We start from the raw sequence: 18720 nt of genomic DNA, 5'->3' as shown, positions 1-18720 counted from the left end.
GGGCAGAGATGTGACTGGTCAATAATAGGATTTTAAAGTAATGCTAGTTTGACTTTCCTATTAGTGTCTTTAAAAGTTTACGTATTAAGAATCAGTATGTGGGCTTCTGGGTTAGAGAGGAGATTGCAACTGTTATGAGAAAGGTTCACCTCAGAGTGGGCATTGAAATCCTGTTCCTGTTGAGAGTACCTGATGTTATATAGGTTGTGTCTGTGGATGACAGTCAGTGAGAACCTAGCGTTGCAAGAGGTTGCCACTGGCTTTGACAGCTGTGTTATCACAGGAGTTCTTGAAGGCTAAATAAATCAAGATCTGACTGCCTTTTGTGTTTTGCTAAATGATCTTGAACTATCAGTGCCTTTGTCTTTGGAATTGAACCACTGATGGTAATGTGTAGGCTGATTGCAGTGCATGATTTTTGCTCTCTTGAAGATCCTGTCTGTAAGACCCTGCATAAAATGCTTATGAAGGTTATTGTGTTTGCCTGTGCTAGCAGTTTCTGTGGCTGCTTGCTCTCCTTGTAGAATTGAACCAGGGACAGCAATGGCCATAGATTTCCCTTTATTTTGAGCAGAGTGCTTCCCAAATGGAGTCAGGGCAAAGGAAGCAGTCCTATGGTGTTAAAATGTGCTAACCCTTGAGTTGGAAATGGCCTTGGAGTGGTGGACTTCACAGAGAGCAGCCTGTAGAGTGGTCTGAGTGGAGCTGCATTAAGGCTAAAGCTGAGGCATGGAGACCTGCCTGTTTGATGTGTGCAGTGACGATGCAGCTGTTGATCCCATTTTACACTAACATTGAACTCCCACATTTCTCCTTCAACCCGTTGTTAAATGGGGGATACAGTGGTGTTACATTGGAAATTTTTGTGGCACTTATGTAAAGTGTTTATGAAAAGAAGAGATACTTGTATGTTATTTACTCATCCATGAGTACATATTCATATGTATATATGTATACAGGATTTAACTGTCTTGTTTGGGGAATTTGTTAGCAATATTTATACAATTGTAACATTTCTTAACTATGTATGTACTTGTAAGTATCTGTAAAAGTATATTTCTTTAAGACAAAAAAAAAGTCTTTTTTTGGGCTTGCACAGCACTTAGATTAATGAAACCTAGATGGTTAAACCATGAAGTTCATTGTCTGGGGTGATGGGCGTGTCAGTGGTTTGCCTGGGTTAGAACAGTGATTAGACAAAGTCACAGGGCAAAAATGTACGAAGGGCATTTTTTAAACACAAAGATAAAACTTCAGCTATTTCTGGGCTGCTTATAAGAGGAAGCTGGATAAATATCACTGTATATTTACCGTACTGCTGTTATTTTTTCCCTGAGCTTTATTATTAACCAGTGTGAGAGACAGGGTATTGGGCTACTGGCACTGGTGGTCCGCCCTGATACAGCTGTCCTTGTGTTCTGTAGTTCAGTTCCAGCATGCTCAGGGTACATGCCATTGGTATCTCTGGAACAAACTTCTTCAGTTTGTCTCAAAGAACTAAATGTGCTGCTTTGGCAAAACTGACATCTTCTTTACATCTTTTAACTGAGGGGAAGTGGTTGAGTGATGATGAAATCTAGTTTTCTGACTTTTTTTCATTTGCTGCTAACATGCTTCAGACATTTTAACTGAAACATCTCATAATTGTTCTTGGATCCAGAGCTACAAAATATTTGGTAAACATGAGGTTTCAAATTAAGATTTGAACTTTTGTTTGGAGTGTCATCACTTGAAAACTGAATGGAAAAATAAATCTGCTTTAGATTAAAGTATTTAGTATATTGAGCATATGAGCAGCTTAACTTCACAATGTTGTTTGTATCAGCAGGATGCTTTATTCAGCTTCAAAAGCCAAGGAGATGTGGATTTACTTTGCCTGTGGTCCTTTATATCTTTGCAAAGCAAAATAAATTTGTGCTTCCAGGGTTGTACAGTTCTTTTCAAGTTACTCTCTAGCCTTTTACATTCTCCTTGCTAAAGCTGTAAATGGTTGAAATACCACAGCCAAGAAGGTCCATCTCAAGGAATTTACTATGTGGTGTGGTGAAGAAGAGAAAGCTGGTAGGAGTCATGTGCTAATATAATGCTGCCTGTCTTTAAAATAAATACTGAAGGTAAAAATCCTGAACACCTTTCCCCCTCCCTCACCCCAAACTGCAGGAATTAAGTTTTCTTCTAAGTTTGGTATGTTATGTGTGTAGTCTAGTATATATGTACTCTAGTAATGTAGGGGCCAAGTTAATTTGTCATTTTGTCTTGTTGCTTATGAATATTTGGAATTGGTCACTGCTTCAAAGGGTGTACTGTCTGGGTGAAAGCCTTATCCTGTGGATATGGCAATTCCCTGTCCAATATTCTGTTTGCTTGAAGGTTTATAGAGGGCAGCTGAGCTCCTTGAAATACTTTTCTTTGGGATAGTAGGTAGATCTCTGAAGTGCCGGGAACTCTGTCTTTTTGTCTTTCATCACATGATTAATGCCAAATTTTGTTTTGGATATCTGGTGTTTTTCCTGCCCAAAGCTTACAGTTGTAGACTAACCATAGTAATTTTATTTAATCTATGTGTTGTTTTATAACCCTTTGCAACAAATGTAATTTACTTCAAGATGGCTGCATGACAGAGTTGGGTAGCACAAATCCTGTCTGTTGATTATGGAACTAGATGACTAATGTTTTTGTAAAGCAGTGCTGGCATATCTTTAAATATCAAATGTTCTCTAGTTGTGTATGGTTGTTAGTTGAGTGCACATTTAGATGAAAATAATGAGAGTGTGTATGTGTGTTTTGTATCTGTGTGTGCAATGACAAGTCAAGCAAATTGTCTGATACAAGAGGTTAAACTATACTCCTGGAGCAACACACTGAAATTTTTCTGCAGTGAGTAATAAAGTGATAAAGAGGCAAGGATTTCTTGAGGGCTTTGCTGATAGCTTGCAACAGCATTCAAACTTGTAAGACTAAATTTCTAAGAGCAAAAAAAGCCTGCAGCAATGTCTTGGTTGAGGCTAAAGTATGGAAGGCTGAAATAAACTTTTGTAACTTTTTCAGGTCATCTTGTAATGGAAGAAAATGGAGCTGACCATGACATTGCTATGGAAGGATCTAATGATTTGTTCATAGGCAACTGTAATAGTACAGGAGAGTCAGAAACAAATGATTGGGTTTTTCAGGTGAGGTATGAATGTCCTGTCTTTGTAGATGCTTTCTTTACATCCTTTCTGATGAATTTACAGTATGATATTTCATCAATGCATTTTTTCTTGCCTTTAGAGTAATACATTGTGTCTTTTTAAAAAAGTACAAAAAGTACCTTCCCTTGGATTCTTGTGCCATTCAGTTTTGAACTGCTGAATATCCAGATGTTACATGTAATGACAGCCTTTAGTAATTATATTAATAGATCCAGTTACAGTGCTGAAGAAATATATGTTTTATTGTGTTAACAAAATCCTTTAATAAAAGAATACTTGATGACATGCCTTGGAGTAAGGGGGATTCAGAACACTTGAAAATCAGGTCAGATTGCTCAGTGACCAAATGTGGTAAATAAGAATCCAGGGACACAGGACATCTGTGTACGTATTGGGGAAGGGGAGTCTTTAATGTATTTATTCTCAAATATTGCCAGATATTCCTGGTCAGAGAGATTTCCGTGCATAAATGTTCTTCTGTAGATTACTTCAACTAACATAAAGTATCATTCAGGTAGTGATTTAGTGGTGTGCTTATCGTCTCTGCACAATGTCTTTAACACAACTAGTGCCATTTATTTGTTGCTGCTTTTCTGGTGTAGTTTACAGTAGGCAGTTTCAGCAGAGAAGATTTATACCTGCAGAATTTTTAAGAAGGTTATGTGGCCCAGGTCTGATTTCAAAATAAAATTTAGAAACATTTTTCCCCACTCTTTGGATTTGTAATTTACAAATTTTTGTAGCAGAAATGTCAGAGTTGTGTGTTTGATTGCTGCAAGACATACAACAATTTGCATTCCTTCTTGCATTGGCCAAATGACAGCCTGACATGATATTGTACACAAGGGCTGTCTGGTTTCCATTATTTTTACATGTTTAATGTTTGTGTTGTCAGAGTTTCAACAGGACCAATATTTGTGCTTAAGCATTTAAATTTAATGAAAATGGAATGTGCTGTAAGACCTTGATTCTGCAAGCTTGATGAGAATAAGCTCTGAGTACCTATTTTTAGAGACTTGCCAAATCAGATTCTTGGTCTTGCACTGTATAATTCTTGGACTTGAATTGATGGTTTTGTGTGGCTTGTGTTTCTTCTGTGGTAAAGAATTAAGAAAGTGTATAGAGATTTTTGTCTCCATAGCTAAATGCATGTATGTAAAGGCCGAGTGGAATAGTATCAAGGATTTCTTTTGAAGTCAAATCAAGTTGGTGGATGTTTTACAGCTTTTTTTTTTTTTGGTATAAGTTCTCAGTTTCTGGGTAGACTTGAGATGTTTTAAAGTGAGTGGTTTTGGGGAACAGATTTTGGGCACAAGGGGTTTTCTTTCCCCTTAGTAGAGAGAGTTTGTTCTAGGAAGCAGAAATATGAATATATTTTCAGCGTGGAGACAGAAAACACAAATAGAACTGCTAGTGTTAGCTAGTAGCCTCTTGATCAGAAGGGCAAGAGCTCCCTCCGAGTATACAATACAGCACACTGTTTTTAAATGTTCTTTTCTTTTTCTTTCTTCTTTTTTTTTTAAATAGACATTGCTACTCAAGATTAAAGTGCATTTTACTGTTTTTCCTCTGTGAAAGCATCTAACCTGCATGGATTCCAGGGATCCATTGTTTGGACAGAGTGACTCTCCCACAGCCTTGCCCATCACAGTACGACTCTCGGGCAGTTCTCCATCATTGGCTGCACCTGCTCAGCCACCCCAGCTGCAGCCTCACTCTGCAGAGGAGTTCCACCTGGTAGACCAAACCGGGCAGCCTCTCTATGAGTTGCAGCCCCTAGGTGGGCCCAGTGCACCGATGGTGAGTGTGTCTGAAACAGGGCAGGTGGTGTATTCACAGACAAGGGAGCTCTTTGAAGAACTCTTTTACATGGTGCTTGTTTGTTGTAACGACAGCTGATTCAGACTTTATCTCTAGCAACAAGGTGAAACTTTTCAGTTGTTCAGTTCATGCTCCAGTTGCCCTTCCTCAGGTAGGTAAATCCTGTCTCCAACCATTACTAATTTTATTGAACAACAACTTATGTCTTTTCTCATTATCGAGCCTGGATGTTATTGTGTGATGAGATCTCATACTTCTACCACTGCTGCTTTCTGTATTCCTTGGATAAGTCTCTCTGTGGTTTTTTGGGGGGATTGGAACATTGGCAATAACCTAACCCATTATGTCTCTCCTTCTCTTCACCCAGTTAATTTGCTTAAAACATTGCTTTGTAATTCTTAATGCTTATTTTGTAAAAAGGTAACTCTCTCACCCAGAGGGTTTGGTTGGCATGTGTTGTACTGGCACTAAGAGACACTTCACCCATTTAAAGTGTAATAAATCAGAAACAAGATGATATTTTATGTTATTCTAGGTTTTATAACATTGTTGGGAATAATGGGGAAATTTACCATAAGTTGTTTAAGTTTTGCAGAATTCTAGATTTTTTTATTTTTTAAAGTCCTGGAGCTTTTCTTCTATCTGCTTATGCATAAAATATTGCCCATAGAGGTCAATTTCTTAGAAGTAAAGGTCAAAATTTTTATATGTTGTGATTAATTCTGCTAATCCATGAATGGGGTTGCAGTGAATCCAACTATGAACGGCTTTCAGGTTTTTGATAGCTTTAATAAGAGTGTTGTAAGTTTCAAATAAAAGTATAATTCATTGTAGAATCCCATAAGTTTGTTTTTCTCCCCTTTAATAAATTAAAGGGCTGTTTTAAAGGGGGGAAAGTAATTTTAAGAAATTGACGGTAAATAGGCAGTTTCCTTATGTGAAATCAAGTTAATTTACAGGCCCTAATTCCAACCAAAATATTTCCTGTTCTGGTAATAAGCAAACCCAGTTGTGCTGCATGATGATCACCATACAAACTAGTGCCATTCATGCTTTTGTGTGATTGCCTTACAGATGATTGTTGCCAGCCAGTCAGAAAATGGACAGGTGCTGCACGTCATTCCTTCTGCCCAGCCAGGAATGGCCCAAGTGATTATTCCTCAAGGTCAACTTCTGGATGTGACCAGCACGCAGGGTCAGTTTAACCTGTGGGACTTGAGAGTGTGTGTTCCTGTGACTAAGCATATCCTGCATGGTCTCTTTTTAAGCCCTTGTTTGTATGTGTTTCCTTTCCTTAGTCAGTTATAAGACAAAAATACATACTTACTGGATCTGCTTTCTGATTATGAATCTGACGCCCCACACACCACGTTTTCTGTTGGACAAAAGCCTTATGAAATAAGAGCTATTAATGCTCACTTTAGATATGTGATGGATAAATTGAGATATCAAGCACAAAGCTGCTTCTTGCCTTATTTACCATTAATAAGGATATTTGTGCCAAGTCAAACAGCTGTACTATTAGCTTCAAATTTTCACTGTCTGTTAACTTTATTTTGAGTGAAGTAGTTAATTCATGTAATGCAGATAGAAGAATTAAAGTTCTTCTGGTCTGTTCCAGAGATTACTGGTGTTGATGCATCTTCTGTGAAGCCAGGAATGAAATACCTAGGTAGAAATTCAGTTCCCAATGAAGAAAATGAGATGTAACTTTTACTTCATTGCTAAGTTTTGTCTCTTCAGTGTGTTAACTGTCACATTTTAAGTACGTGGTGAGATGCACAACCAGAAGTGCAAATTTTAAGCTTTTCTCTACAAAAGGGACATACTGAAATCTGAAAGCATTGATTATTTATCTGCAAGCCTTGCTGGGTGGCAGAATGCTGTGTACTAGTTTATATTAGCAGAAGAAGACTGAGAACTAGATTGTCACATTTTGTTAAACTCTGCAAGGTTTTTTAAACTGTTTTTGCATTTGCTGTATAAAATTCTAAAAATCTGAGCAAATTCTCAAAATATGAGCGCTAGTTGAGTGCTCCTGTGGAGTGAGAGCTCAAAGGTAAGACTACAATCCTGATGCTGGGTGGATAGAAGAAAAGAGTTGGGATTCAAGTCATGATCCAGCCTTTTTCACTTACAGTTGGAATATGGTTTCATGACGTTGCACTGAAAGGCTTGCTCTTACCCTAATGCTCAGCCTTCCCTCCCTCTCCACCTGCTCTTGCAGGGGTAAAACCACTGCTTGGTTACAGTGTAGTCTTACATGACTTTAAGCTGACTGTGAGCCTTCATTTACTGAAGGGTTGCTGCTACTTTTTGTAGGCAGTAAGTTGCGATGCTGAATAGTATTTTTGTATTCCCATTTTTCATCCTACGTGTGGCTCCCTGTTTGCAAATAGCTCAGTTTCACAGTATTTGAATATATGTTCTGCAACACTGCTACAGGGGGTTTTTGTGGGTTGTTTTTTTTTCTTTTTTTTTTTTCTAGAGACTTACTGTGTAAAAGACCTTCTAGTTATTTGATCTTTAAAAGACAGTTAGGAAGACTTGTCAGTGGTTTACTATGGAGATTAAAGAGGAAAAAGAATGGACTGTCAGCCCTTGAGTTTCACTTGCCTGCAGGTGGTGGTAGCGCATGAAATGGCACAGGCTTCAGAGTAGACCTTAGTGTCTTAAGGGCATGTCTATGTAGAAGGAACAGTGCTCCGAGCTTTGAGCAAGGGTGGTGTTACTCTGAGGTGCACATTTATGAATCTTCTGGCACAAGCTTTCTCGTGGAGTGATTTCTGTACCGATTCAATAGCTTATCACTCTCTCTCGGGATGGGGGAAAGAAGCTTCTATCATTGAAGGGCAAAAATCCCACATCTAAAGAGACCTCCCTTTTTGTTGAGACCAAAGTATCAAATGTCTGCTTTCACGGTTTTCCATTATGTTTTTGTTTAACTATACGCACAGGCTTCAATCTAACTATTTTTTGGCTTATGGATTGCTCCGTGTTATCAAGAAAGGCTAAAACATTTGTTTTAACAGCATGTCAGATTCAATTAAGAGAGGCCTGTTTTTTCTTGTTTAGGTGTTCTGTTCTAAGTACAAAGCAGTATTGTAATCTCCTTTTTTCTTATTTTAAAAGCAACCAGTGTGTGATTTGCAGCTGAACAAAACAGTTGTGCAATCCTATATGGATTTTTTGAAACATAAAGCAGAGTAATTTACAAGTTCTTCTGATTATTTGTGTTGTTGTGGAAGGACTCATTAGCAGTAGCATGATTACCAGAGTCCTTGAGTACAAGCAGCCTTATCAAGTGTATCTTCATATGTGTGCCTGCAGCTTGAGTATTAATTCACAACTATTAAACTACTTTATCATCTAGAAATCTTATCTCGTATGTCAAAATGCTTGCTTTTCCAGCACATAAAATTTAATCATAGCTTGTCATTTCCCCATTCTGTGTTCAGTTATTAACCAGGAGGATGTTTTATTTTTGCAAAGATGTTTCGGAAGAGAAGTGTGGTGATGGGAACTTGCAGACTGTGGCGGTGGCTGCTATAGCAGACAGTGCAAGCAGTTACATTCTACATCCACAGGCATCTCTCACCGTATCGAAAAAAACAACCACCAGGTAGGTCAGGAGCTAAAGGGGTTAATAACCACTTTGATCCACAGTTAGTACTACCTTCTTTTCTTGCAGTTTATTTTTGCAATGGTTATCAGAAAATTACCATAGAATAGAGGTTATGAACCCTTAGTATTAGTGAATGATGTGTAGCTAACTGTTTGCAGGCAGCTTTTGTATGTGCCAGAGCAGCGGAAAAAGCAGTTAAAGTACCTGTATTCCAGAGATAGTTGGATATATTCTGACCAGAGGAATAGGTGGGCATTTAAAGTAGCACAGTGCAAATTACTGAAACTACTCCAAATAAACACTGATACTACCAACCAAGAGTTGAAAGTGATCCAATGAAGGAACTGCAGGGAAAGTTGAAATTTGAGGGAGCAGAGTTTTGTGTATGAGTATATTAAAACCTATATAAATCATCCTTCCACAGGAAGGGTTGATTGTAGAGATTAATTTTTTAGATAGAGATTTCAATAGTTGGCATTAACAGGGAGAGCCTAATCTTTGTTCTCTGGATAACTTCTTCAGCTTCCTTTGATAAAATATGAGAAAGTAGCTGCTAACGGTATGTTTCAGTGGAACACATGACATACCAGATTGGTTAGCAAAGTTTCTAAAGTTAAAATAGTTATGTTTTTCTTCTCTTGATATCCACCTGATTCTGTCCCTGTGCTAAGTGATGCCTACTATTTTAATTCATGAATACTCTGGGATTCTTTTTTGCTTAAAAAAAAACCCACAAAAAACCAAACCAACCAAACAAAACAACAACAACGATCCCAAAGGTGTTTGTTCTCTGGACTGCAGGCTGGCTTTGCATTGGTTTATGCTCTTTCGAAATCGAGACGTGGAAGAGATTAGAATAATCTCACTACAGCACAAATTAAATATATTCAAGAAACATTTAACGTGAAGAGAAACAGTTTGTGAATGGATTTTGTGAACACAGTCTGTACATGTTAGAAAAATAATCCTGGACAGGAGACATATTTGTATGGACAGGAGGTGACGCACTTGAGTTTTGCAATAATAAACATTGAGTAAGCATTGTTTCTGCCCCAGGATTTAGGGAATGGAGAAACTAGATACTTAAAATAGTTATTGGAACTGGTTTTCAGTAATTTACAGTATACTAAAATGTGCAGCATTTAACAAGTGTTTGATATTGGTGTTAATCTTTAGCATTCTAACATCAGTCTGCGAAAGAAAATTATCAAGACACTCAACTGGTCTGTTTCACCATGTTTTGTCTATTGTTGTCAAGCAACAATACTGAGAATACTGAATTCTCAGAGGTCTTCTCGAATGTAGAAAACAGTGTGTTTTTTAAATACTTATATTTACTGTGAATTATTTTAACAATGAAATAGAATATGGGGAATTTCCCCGGGTCTTTAAGGCAAGTTGATACAATATCTATAGTTTGATCATATGCTGTAGGGTTATACATAATGCACTGATTTGATATGTTACCTGTAGTTTAGACTAAATTATTGCTTTCCTGGATGCCTGTATAGACTTTTACAATATTTTTTTATTTTTCAGGGTAGCGGAAGATCCCTTTCCCATCCCTCTCCAGCCATTGCCACCAAATACGCCTGCATGGGCACGCCGTCTCAGGAACTGTGAGGTGAGCTGCGAAGAATTCTAACTTGATGTTTTATCATCTGGATCTAAGATATTGATCCTATTCCATGAAAGGAATAATGTTTATAGCCGTAGAAGTTGTGTTCAAGCTTCCTGGTATTATGAAATAGTACTGATACTAGCTGGTACTACTAGCACATTTAAACACATAAAATGCTATGGAATCCCTTCCTTTTTTGGGAATACTGAAATAACTGACTATCAACAGCTGCTGAAGCAAAAAATGTGCTTCTGAAATCTTGATGCCATACATTGCTGGGAAGAGCCACTGATCCACACTTCGTGTGCCGTGTTAGAGTTCACTCTTGAACTACAGTACGAGCTCTGCTGTCTTCTGCTGAGCAAACTGTTTTTTGTTGCCCTTAGTGATCCATTAGTTAAAGAATAAAATTGCTGGGACTTAACAGGCACCTTAATGTCAGTGTTTTGCTAAGGATTTCTATTTTAGGTATTCTTGCAGACTTTTTTTTTTTTGTACCAGCATGGTTACTTGTGCTTGTTTTCTCTTTTGTTAGAAAACGCTCTGTCTTTTTTCCCTGTGATGGCTTTTGACCTAAACAGAACTCTCTCTCTATTACCATATTGTTACATGTCTGCAGAACTGTCCTGATGACTGGGATTATATCAACAGTTAGAATGCATCATAAATCACTTAAAAGGAAGGGAGGGGAGATGGGAGGATTCTTGAGAGATCACCTACCCCGTCCTCCTGATAGAGACTACCAGACTCTTCCTGATAGATGTTTATTTTACTCTCTCTTAATACTTTTTTAAAGGAAAACTCATACTCTCTATCTGGTTCACCAGATATCCCTACCATTTGAGGTTTTTCCTATTTGCTTGGCCACTGATAACTGGAAATTGCAGTTGCAGCGACTTAGAAATGGAATTTCTTCCACTTAGAAATAATTTTTAAGTTAACTAAATATATTCATCTATTCCTCTTTTTGTTATATGCCTTTTATTTCATATAAATGGTATTGTCTACTATTATATCAACTTAAACATTAAGAGGTCAGAAAATTAATAACACTAATTCTTCAATGGTGGAGATACTGTTTTCACAGAAGAAATGAGTCACTTAATTCAAATGGCCAGTTAGTTGTTAAAGTCCAGTAAGATGTATAACCTGTGTTATTGTGTTTTTAGCACTGTGTGTCTTAACATCAATGTAGCTTATCTGAATCATTTATTATTAGTTTCATTTTATAGGAGGACTTGTATTATGGTCTGCTTGGTCTATCTGAATCTATTACAAGAAATTTCACCTGCTGTGTTTAAAATTCACGGCAGCAGCATTTATATAAGAGTTCTTATTTTTAAAGAAAAGGAAATCAAAATACTGTCTGTTTGAATGTGTTCTGGGGATATAAACATCTGCCTCTGCTGTTCAGCATTAATCCTCCTTGTTCCTTTAAAAAAAAATATTTTGTTGCTGTTCGCCCTGAAGAGCCAGCCCATCCAAGGAGAAATAACCCAAATTCTCTTCCTCCTTGCCTGTTATCAGCAGTGTTGTTTTGCTGAGTTTGTCAGTTACACAGTGTAAATCCACTGGAGACTGCTAGGATGCATGTGCCTTTTCATGGGTGCAGGCTAGAGACAATGGGATTTTGAGGTATCATTTATCTTTTGGGTATGACTGTCTTTCAGAATGTTTTGTTACTAGTGATAGGATAGAAGGGTCCAACTGGACTTTGGAGATCTAGTAGAGGTGCAGATAAATGTGGCAACTCACAATTCCATTCTTTCAGTCACTTGCCGGAATAGAAACAAAGAGCGTGGAGGTCTCTGTGAATTTCACAGAAGATGTCAGCAGGTAGAGCCATGGCATAGCCTTGTACATGCTGCCACTTGTATATCCCAGGGAGCTGGCCAAAACTGAATTCCAAAGGGCAATGGCTCCTTTGGCAGTTAGTACTGCAGGCAAACACAGAGCAGTAAAAGCTGCAGCTGTCCTAAATTAACACTAAGCTCTGTGTTTGGTGTTGATTCCCTGACTGCCTTGAAATGTTCAGCTTGTACTTGCTGTGCGTAGACAGTGTAATACCTCTAGTATCCTGCTGTTAGTTCACTCAAGGAAAACTGTAGTCTTGATATGTGTACTTCAGTGTAAGCTTTTTTGTACCCTTGCTGAGATGAGGCCAGGGGAGAGAGAAGGAATTGCTCCTTTTTTTGGCTTGAAGCTTGGCTGGAGTTAAAGGGTTGGAAAGTATCAGATTACTTCAGGGTAATTATGTTGTTGATAAAAAGTAGATTTTAAATTTTTTAAAAAAAGTTATTTTCTATAACGTACTTAGTTTTCAGTGGTCTGATCAGAACGTGTTTCCAGCATGTATCAGCATACTGAAATAGAGTGTAATTAAAAACTGCATTAATTAATCAACTGTACAAAGCTAAGTTCATTTATTTGTGTGGGGTGGATGGTCTCATTTGCCCATTTGTTCCTACTTGGGAAGCTCCTAGAGAGCAGGGATCCTATGTGCTATATGATGTTCTTCTCCTCCTCGTCCCCTCCCACCAATTTTGGGAAAATGATCTGTCTTGTGCAGAAGTAAAGCCAGAATAGGAGACAGTGCCTTAACTGTTATCACTACTTTTCTGGCACAACAGTTTTATCAGGCTTCTCTCATCTCCCTAGAATAAGGTCAAGGACCTATTTATAGTGACAGGTATAAGATGTGGAAAGTAAAATGCTGGTCATGCAGTATTCACTGTGTGGAGTGGTACTGTAATCCCTCTTGCAAAAGGGGGCATCCCAGGTTTCTGTAAAGAAGGTACTTCTGGTACTTTTCAGGCTGCTTTGCTTCTCCTGGATTTTTCAGATCAAGTTTTGGACAGCAATGTTCTTTATAATTTCTGGCTAAGCAATTGCCAGCTTCTCTTTCTCACTACAGCTGTGCGAGTGCAGCCTATGTAGGCTTTCTTAACTGCTGGAGCAGCATGCTTGCAGTGCAGTGAGCTGAAGTGTGAGCAAGTGGTATCTCAGAACGACTCATGCAGCCGGTGCATACATAACCCTCTACTTTTGGGCTTGCACTAACGGCAACACCGTGCTGGCCCAGTTCATTCACAACGTGTTAATTTGTTCTTTGTTGACTTTAGGTGTTGCTAACCACAGACATTTTTCTTAGGTGACTGTGAGGCAGGTTTTATGCAGTTGTCACTAAAGTATTTGTGCAATAATAATCTTGGAGAGACACCGTTGCTGCTTTTGTTGTCAGTAGTATTTAAACATTCAGCTGCTCTGTCATTGAAGGTGGCAAAATAGATCCATCACACTTTAGTACTTATTCACCATGCATTTGTCCCACAGATATGCTGTAAGGCAGAGCTCGCAATCTGCTCTGGGTTTGTTTGAAATCTTACTTCCAGCTGCTTGGTCAGCCTGATCCTGAGCTGCATATGAAACAGAAGTGAGCATGGCATTCCAAATTTGGATGGAAAGCTCTTGTCTGTCCCAGTGCTTTCGCTGCTTGCTGGCTGGCCCTGGTAGACCAGCACTGAACCAGCTGTGATGGCTCTGAGTAGGTGAACAGCTGTCACAGGGGATGTTGCAAAGTCAGCAAGTTGTTTGTGGGTTGTTTGTTTGTTTGGGTTTTTGGGGGTTTTTTGGTTTGTTTTTTTTACTTTGAGTCAGGCTAGCTGCAGTTTTTCTGGACTTGCCCAGAGCTTAGCAGAGTTCATTGAAACCATCATCAGTTTGCACAGGGCAAATCTGGTATATTATGTTTCTGTATAATGTTGAGAATCAGGAGTGTCTTGAAGACTGGGAGGGGTATTATGTGAGACATTCAATTCAAAGTTAGTGCACTAAGTGGGTGAGGTGGTTACTGGTGGTACAAGCAAGAATATTCTGCTCCAGATCAGTGCACTATGTATGTGTTGAAGTAGATGCATAGGCATTTTTTAGTGCTTCAGAGATTCTCTGTGGCAGTCAAGTGAAAATGTTCACATGAGATGAATTTGTCTAGGAGGTGACTGCAACTGAAGTGTGTGTTGGGGGAAACAACAGGAGTGAAGCTGTCCTATGGAAATCAGAGATGGTAGTAACTGTAACCTTTTCAGGGGTTATTGGTGTACTTAGGGGCTCGGAGGGCTGACAAACTCCTGACCTCGGCGGGGACCGCTCTGGTGTTAGATCCTATGGTAAATCTATTTGTGAGGATACTAGTGTGGGGGGAAAAAAATCACAAAACGCCAAAAATCTGAGCCTGTGTCCTCACCTGCCAGAGTCCCTGACTGCTTTCATTTTCTTGTGTGTTCAGCAGTCAGCTGGGTGAATAATCCTATTATTTCACCTCCTTTCCATGCAGAAAATTGGGGACTCGTACCGTGGCTATTGTGTGAGCGAGACAGAATTAGAGGGTGTTCTAACGCTACACAAGCAGCAAACACAAAGTGTGTGGGGGACGCGCCAGTCTCCAAGCCCAGCCAAACCCGCCACACGGTTGATGTGGAAATCTCAGTATGTCCCATATGATGGGATCCCCTTTGTCAATGCAGGTAACTAACTTTTCTTTTAATAACTACTTTCAAAATTTCAACGTCAGTTGCCAGCTGGCCATAAAGAAGGATCTTTATGGTGTTCCTTAGTGTTGATAAAGTCAAGGCACAAACATTAAAAAAGAGCAGCTTGGGTGACACAGTCTGAAGGAACTTGTTTCCCTGAAACCACAGGCTTATGTTTTGTTGTGATTAATTCCTTTTGTTCTTTAGAAATAAATTAGCTAAGTACCATTTGATGGGGGGGCCAATCTGCTCTATCAGGACGTGAAAGTTGTCATAAGGGTAAGAGCTTTTTCAAGTATTCTTGCCTAACTTGGAGATCCTTTGAAGAGTTTGTTCCACAGAAGCCAATAAATTATTTAAATGGCGCCCTTTAAAAAAAATGTAAATAAATTTAAAAAGCAAAATAAACATCAACATACCTCAGCAGACAGATTTTTTTTTTTAAATGAGTGTGCAGACTTCACAGGTTGGTAATTACATACTTAGCTCATGCAATGCATATATGAAATTACTAAGAGTTCATTCGGATATGAAATGAACAGGTTTTAATTGTTACATAGAGATCACGAATGACTGGAATGTAGGTTATGTGCTTGGGTTTTTTCTTTTTTTTTTTTTTTCCTGAAAGTAACTGAAAAAGCAAAATGTTAGCACCAGTTTTAGAGCTTCAGCCATAAACTGTGAGGTATAAGAAAGCTAAGAACAAAGCTAAACCAACTTACACTTATTTTTTCCCCAAAATGCATATGAGACATCTTTACTTTCCTGTTAAGATTTGCCTGATAAATGAGTTGCCCCACAGTAAGATATTTAGAGCAAAAACACACATAGATTTTTTTTTTCTTTAAAGTGTTGTAGACTAATAGAGACTCAGGTGATTAAGTAGTAGTATTTTTTGCTTTGCTCAGACCCCCAAACAGGCATTATGTATTTTTCTAACGTGTTACCTTTCCAATACGTTTCAATTTAGTTTATAACTTCTCTATGAAATTCATTAAAATCCCGTACACCTCTAGAGCAGAGGCTGTAAATATGGTTTAATGAACTGCAGTTTAAATCCCAGATAACTGAATTCTAAATGGTGCAGGACAAAAGTGTTGTTTTCAAGGAATTTATCCCTTCTGCATAAGTGGAATCAATCTGTAATACCTTCCCTGCTGTGCTTCGGCTGTGGGGAAACATAGAGAAGCTGGGTAGCTCCCTATAGTGTAAAATGTGCACTAACCATGAAAATCTTGATTGTTATTTTTAATAAGAATTTTGGATAGTTGATACTTTTGTAAAACAAGGGCCCCATCAAATTGCTTTTGAGATTCATATTGTCAAGGACTAGTTTAAAGCTGTTGAAGTCTTTTCAGTCCTAGAACTTTGAATTTACATTTGTTTGTTTTTTAAAAAGAGAAAAGATATCTGTTTGTTATACATAATTCTCTTTTAAATTTCCTATTTCTTTATTTGCATTGATTTAAAAAAAAATATATTTTTTATTTTTTTTATTTTATGTCACATTCTGAGGCAATAAATCATTGGGTATCTTACAGAAACACATTATGTTGCTGTTGTGATACTTAAGGTTTTGGTTCTATCTCTTGTGGTATAGGCAGCTCCTTGCCTGCATACTGGAGTATATGAATTATAAATAAAAGATAAGTAAACATGACGTGCAAGAAGTTCCTTTTTTGACCACTTTAATGCTATGCCTGATACCCCTTTTGTTAGAGGTCTGACTGGAAGAAGTCACTTACTTCAAGTTTAGAGCTAAGCAATGTTTGTGTAAGCCTGTCTGGTTTTGTGTGGGTATGCCACAGTGAAACAGTGTTATTTAGCAGATAAGATAGGTCAGACTTGCAAGTAAGAATTTAGGGGACAGCATAGTCTGAAGTATTGATTTAAGACAGGAGGCTGGAAATAGCTGCTGACCTTTAAGTTCAGCTGTGGATTTTCTCGGTTATTTGGGGGATTCTGCTTCTCTTATGTTTATTACCAGCATTGTGCTCCTTTGGTAACTTGCAAGGCTGCTCATCTTGTGAAGTATTGGTGTTCACCAGGGCAGAATCCAATATTTTGCCTTCATATATGTTGCAGGAGTGTTGTGAGGTGTCATAACTATGAGAAATGCTTTGAAAATGCTCTGTTCCACATGCTGTGAGAGAAGCATTTGCACTGTATTTGAATGCTTGGTACACTTAAGTGTTCTGCCTTTTGAAGAGTCTCATGGTAAACAGAAATAACTGTTTCGGAACGCTCATCTTTTCTGTAGTACCATTTTACTGTAATGGCTTCAGTGGTTGCTTGAATAAATACAGTGCCTTACTTCTGTTCCCAGGAAGCAGAGCCATTGTAATGGAGTGCCAATATGGACCAAGGAGGAAAGGGTTCCAGCACAAGAAAGCTGGTGAGCAGGAAAGCACCTCTGGCCATCTGTACAAAGCCACTTGTCCAGCAAGGTGAGAGTTGTCTATGAAGCTGGAAGAGCTACTCAGCATCCTAAGAAGGCGTTCATTCCTGTGAGCCTTGACAGAGCACTGTTTGGGGGTGGTAGCTGATATGCACTGTAGCTCTTAGCTTTGTCTCCTTGATAACTTGAGGTTGATACTCATTTAGAGGGAAGGAGGAAATGCTGTCCTGTTAAACCAAATAAGTGGTACATCAGTATCTGAAATACAAATGGGAATCATTCTCTACCTGAGCGTGCGTTAGTTATTGTGGTGTCCTTTAGTGACCATGTTTGGTCCTAAAACTTTGTCATCTTATTTGTTGTTTTGCCTTCAGGCTTTTAATTGCACTTATATCAGTCAATCAACCTAATTTAGCAGATGTCCTATTTGCTGAAGAAGTTACGGTTCTTCCTGTTCACTGGGGACTTTATCCTTATCCAACGCTAATGTTTTTTTTCCTTGTCCTTGAGCATCCTCCTGGGTGCTTGTTCAATTTTTACTGAGCTAAGAGTGTATTTACCTGGGCAGTTGCAGCTAGGTATGTATGTGCTCAATTCTGGCTTCAAGCTGGGTGAACTACAGCCTGTTCAACAATGGTGTTGTGCTTTTACCATACTGAGGGACAGAGAATTTTTGCTGAGGTGCAAAATCACTCTGGCTGAGTGTCTTTGAGACTGGAACAGAACTGTGTCTATCTGCATCCATCTGCATCTGTCTCTGTTGATGTGTCCTTAACAATTCTACAGTTCTCTTAGAGGCTCCTCGCCCCCTGCAACACTCTGCTTGAACTTTTTCTATACTAATATCTGATACGAAGTAGATGGGGTTTTTGCCTTCCCCCCGAGGGCGAAGTGTACTGAAGGAAATTTTTTTTTTTTTTATTCCCCCTGCCCCTTGGAAGGATCTATATTAAAAAGGTTCAAAAGTTTCCAGAATACAGAGTTCCTACTGACCCTAAAATTGACAAGAAAATCATAAGAATGGAGCAGGAGAAAGCATTCAACATGCTGAAGAAGAACTTGATAGATGCTGGTGGTGTTCTCAGGTGAAACTTCTACTTTTTTCTTTATCTTGACAAATGAAGCAAAAAAGAGCAATAATTTGCTTGGTTTGATTTATTTTTTACTTAGTTACTTTATTAAGACTCTTGCTTAATATCAATAATAAAAAAACCCCACAATATCAGTAAGACTTCTGTGGCTCTGGAGTATTTAGTTTGGTAAATGTGTTAAGCACCAAGCTGTGGAACTTCAGATGTTTTCATGCAGGGAATAGATAAAAGTAGTTGTATTATTTGGGGGTTTGAGCTGGTTTATTTTGCATTGAAAGATGTGAGAGGGCCCTGAGCTCTGAAAGGCAATATCTTCCAGCTCAGAGGCTGTAAAAACTTAAGTCATTCTAACTAGGTTGTTTGTGATTGTCAGACTGTTCCCACAAGAGACTCATTTTTTTTTTTACCTTTGCTTGAGAATTGTGTGTAGGAACTCTTTCCTTC

At 38.5% G+C, this 18720-nt stretch overlaps 1 protein-coding gene across 6 annotated transcripts in view; it reads left to right on the top strand.

The window, feature by feature from the left end:
• Positions 1 to 18720, top strand: part of CARF (calcium responsive transcription factor) — a 38066-nt gene that overhangs the window by 1898 nt on the left and 17448 nt on the right. For 4 of the 6 annotated variants that reach the window (XR_012044253.1, XR_012044251.1, XR_012044252.1 and 1 more), the window contains exons 2-9: positions 3049 to 3170; positions 4770 to 4991; positions 6087 to 6207; positions 8505 to 8634; positions 10177 to 10261; positions 14592 to 14781; positions 17114 to 17234; positions 18127 to 18270. Coding sequence is in view for 3 of the 6 variants with exons in the window: in XM_072873934.1 (XP_072730035.1) it covers positions 3060 to 3170; positions 4770 to 4991; positions 6087 to 6207; positions 8505 to 8634; positions 10177 to 10261; positions 14592 to 14781; positions 17114 to 17234; positions 18127 to 18270 (1124 nt within the window). In the remaining 3 variants the exon portion in view is untranslated. Of the gene's footprint in view, positions 1 to 3048; positions 3171 to 4718; positions 4992 to 5042; positions 5164 to 6086; positions 6208 to 8504; positions 8635 to 10176; positions 10262 to 14591; positions 14782 to 17113; positions 17235 to 18126; positions 18271 to 18720 lie in introns of those variants that run through there. The other 2 variants (XM_072873935.1, XM_072873936.1) reach the window with 2 other exon arrangements.

Source organism: Ciconia boyciana, chromosome 10 (assembly GCF_034638445.1).
Source record: "Ciconia boyciana chromosome 10, ASM3463844v1, whole genome shotgun sequence".
NCBI lineage: Eukaryota > Metazoa > Chordata > Aves > Ciconiiformes > Ciconiidae > Ciconia > Ciconia boyciana.
The sequence above is the reverse complement of the archived record's forward strand: the minus strand, read 5'-3'. Positions and strand labels throughout refer to the sequence as shown.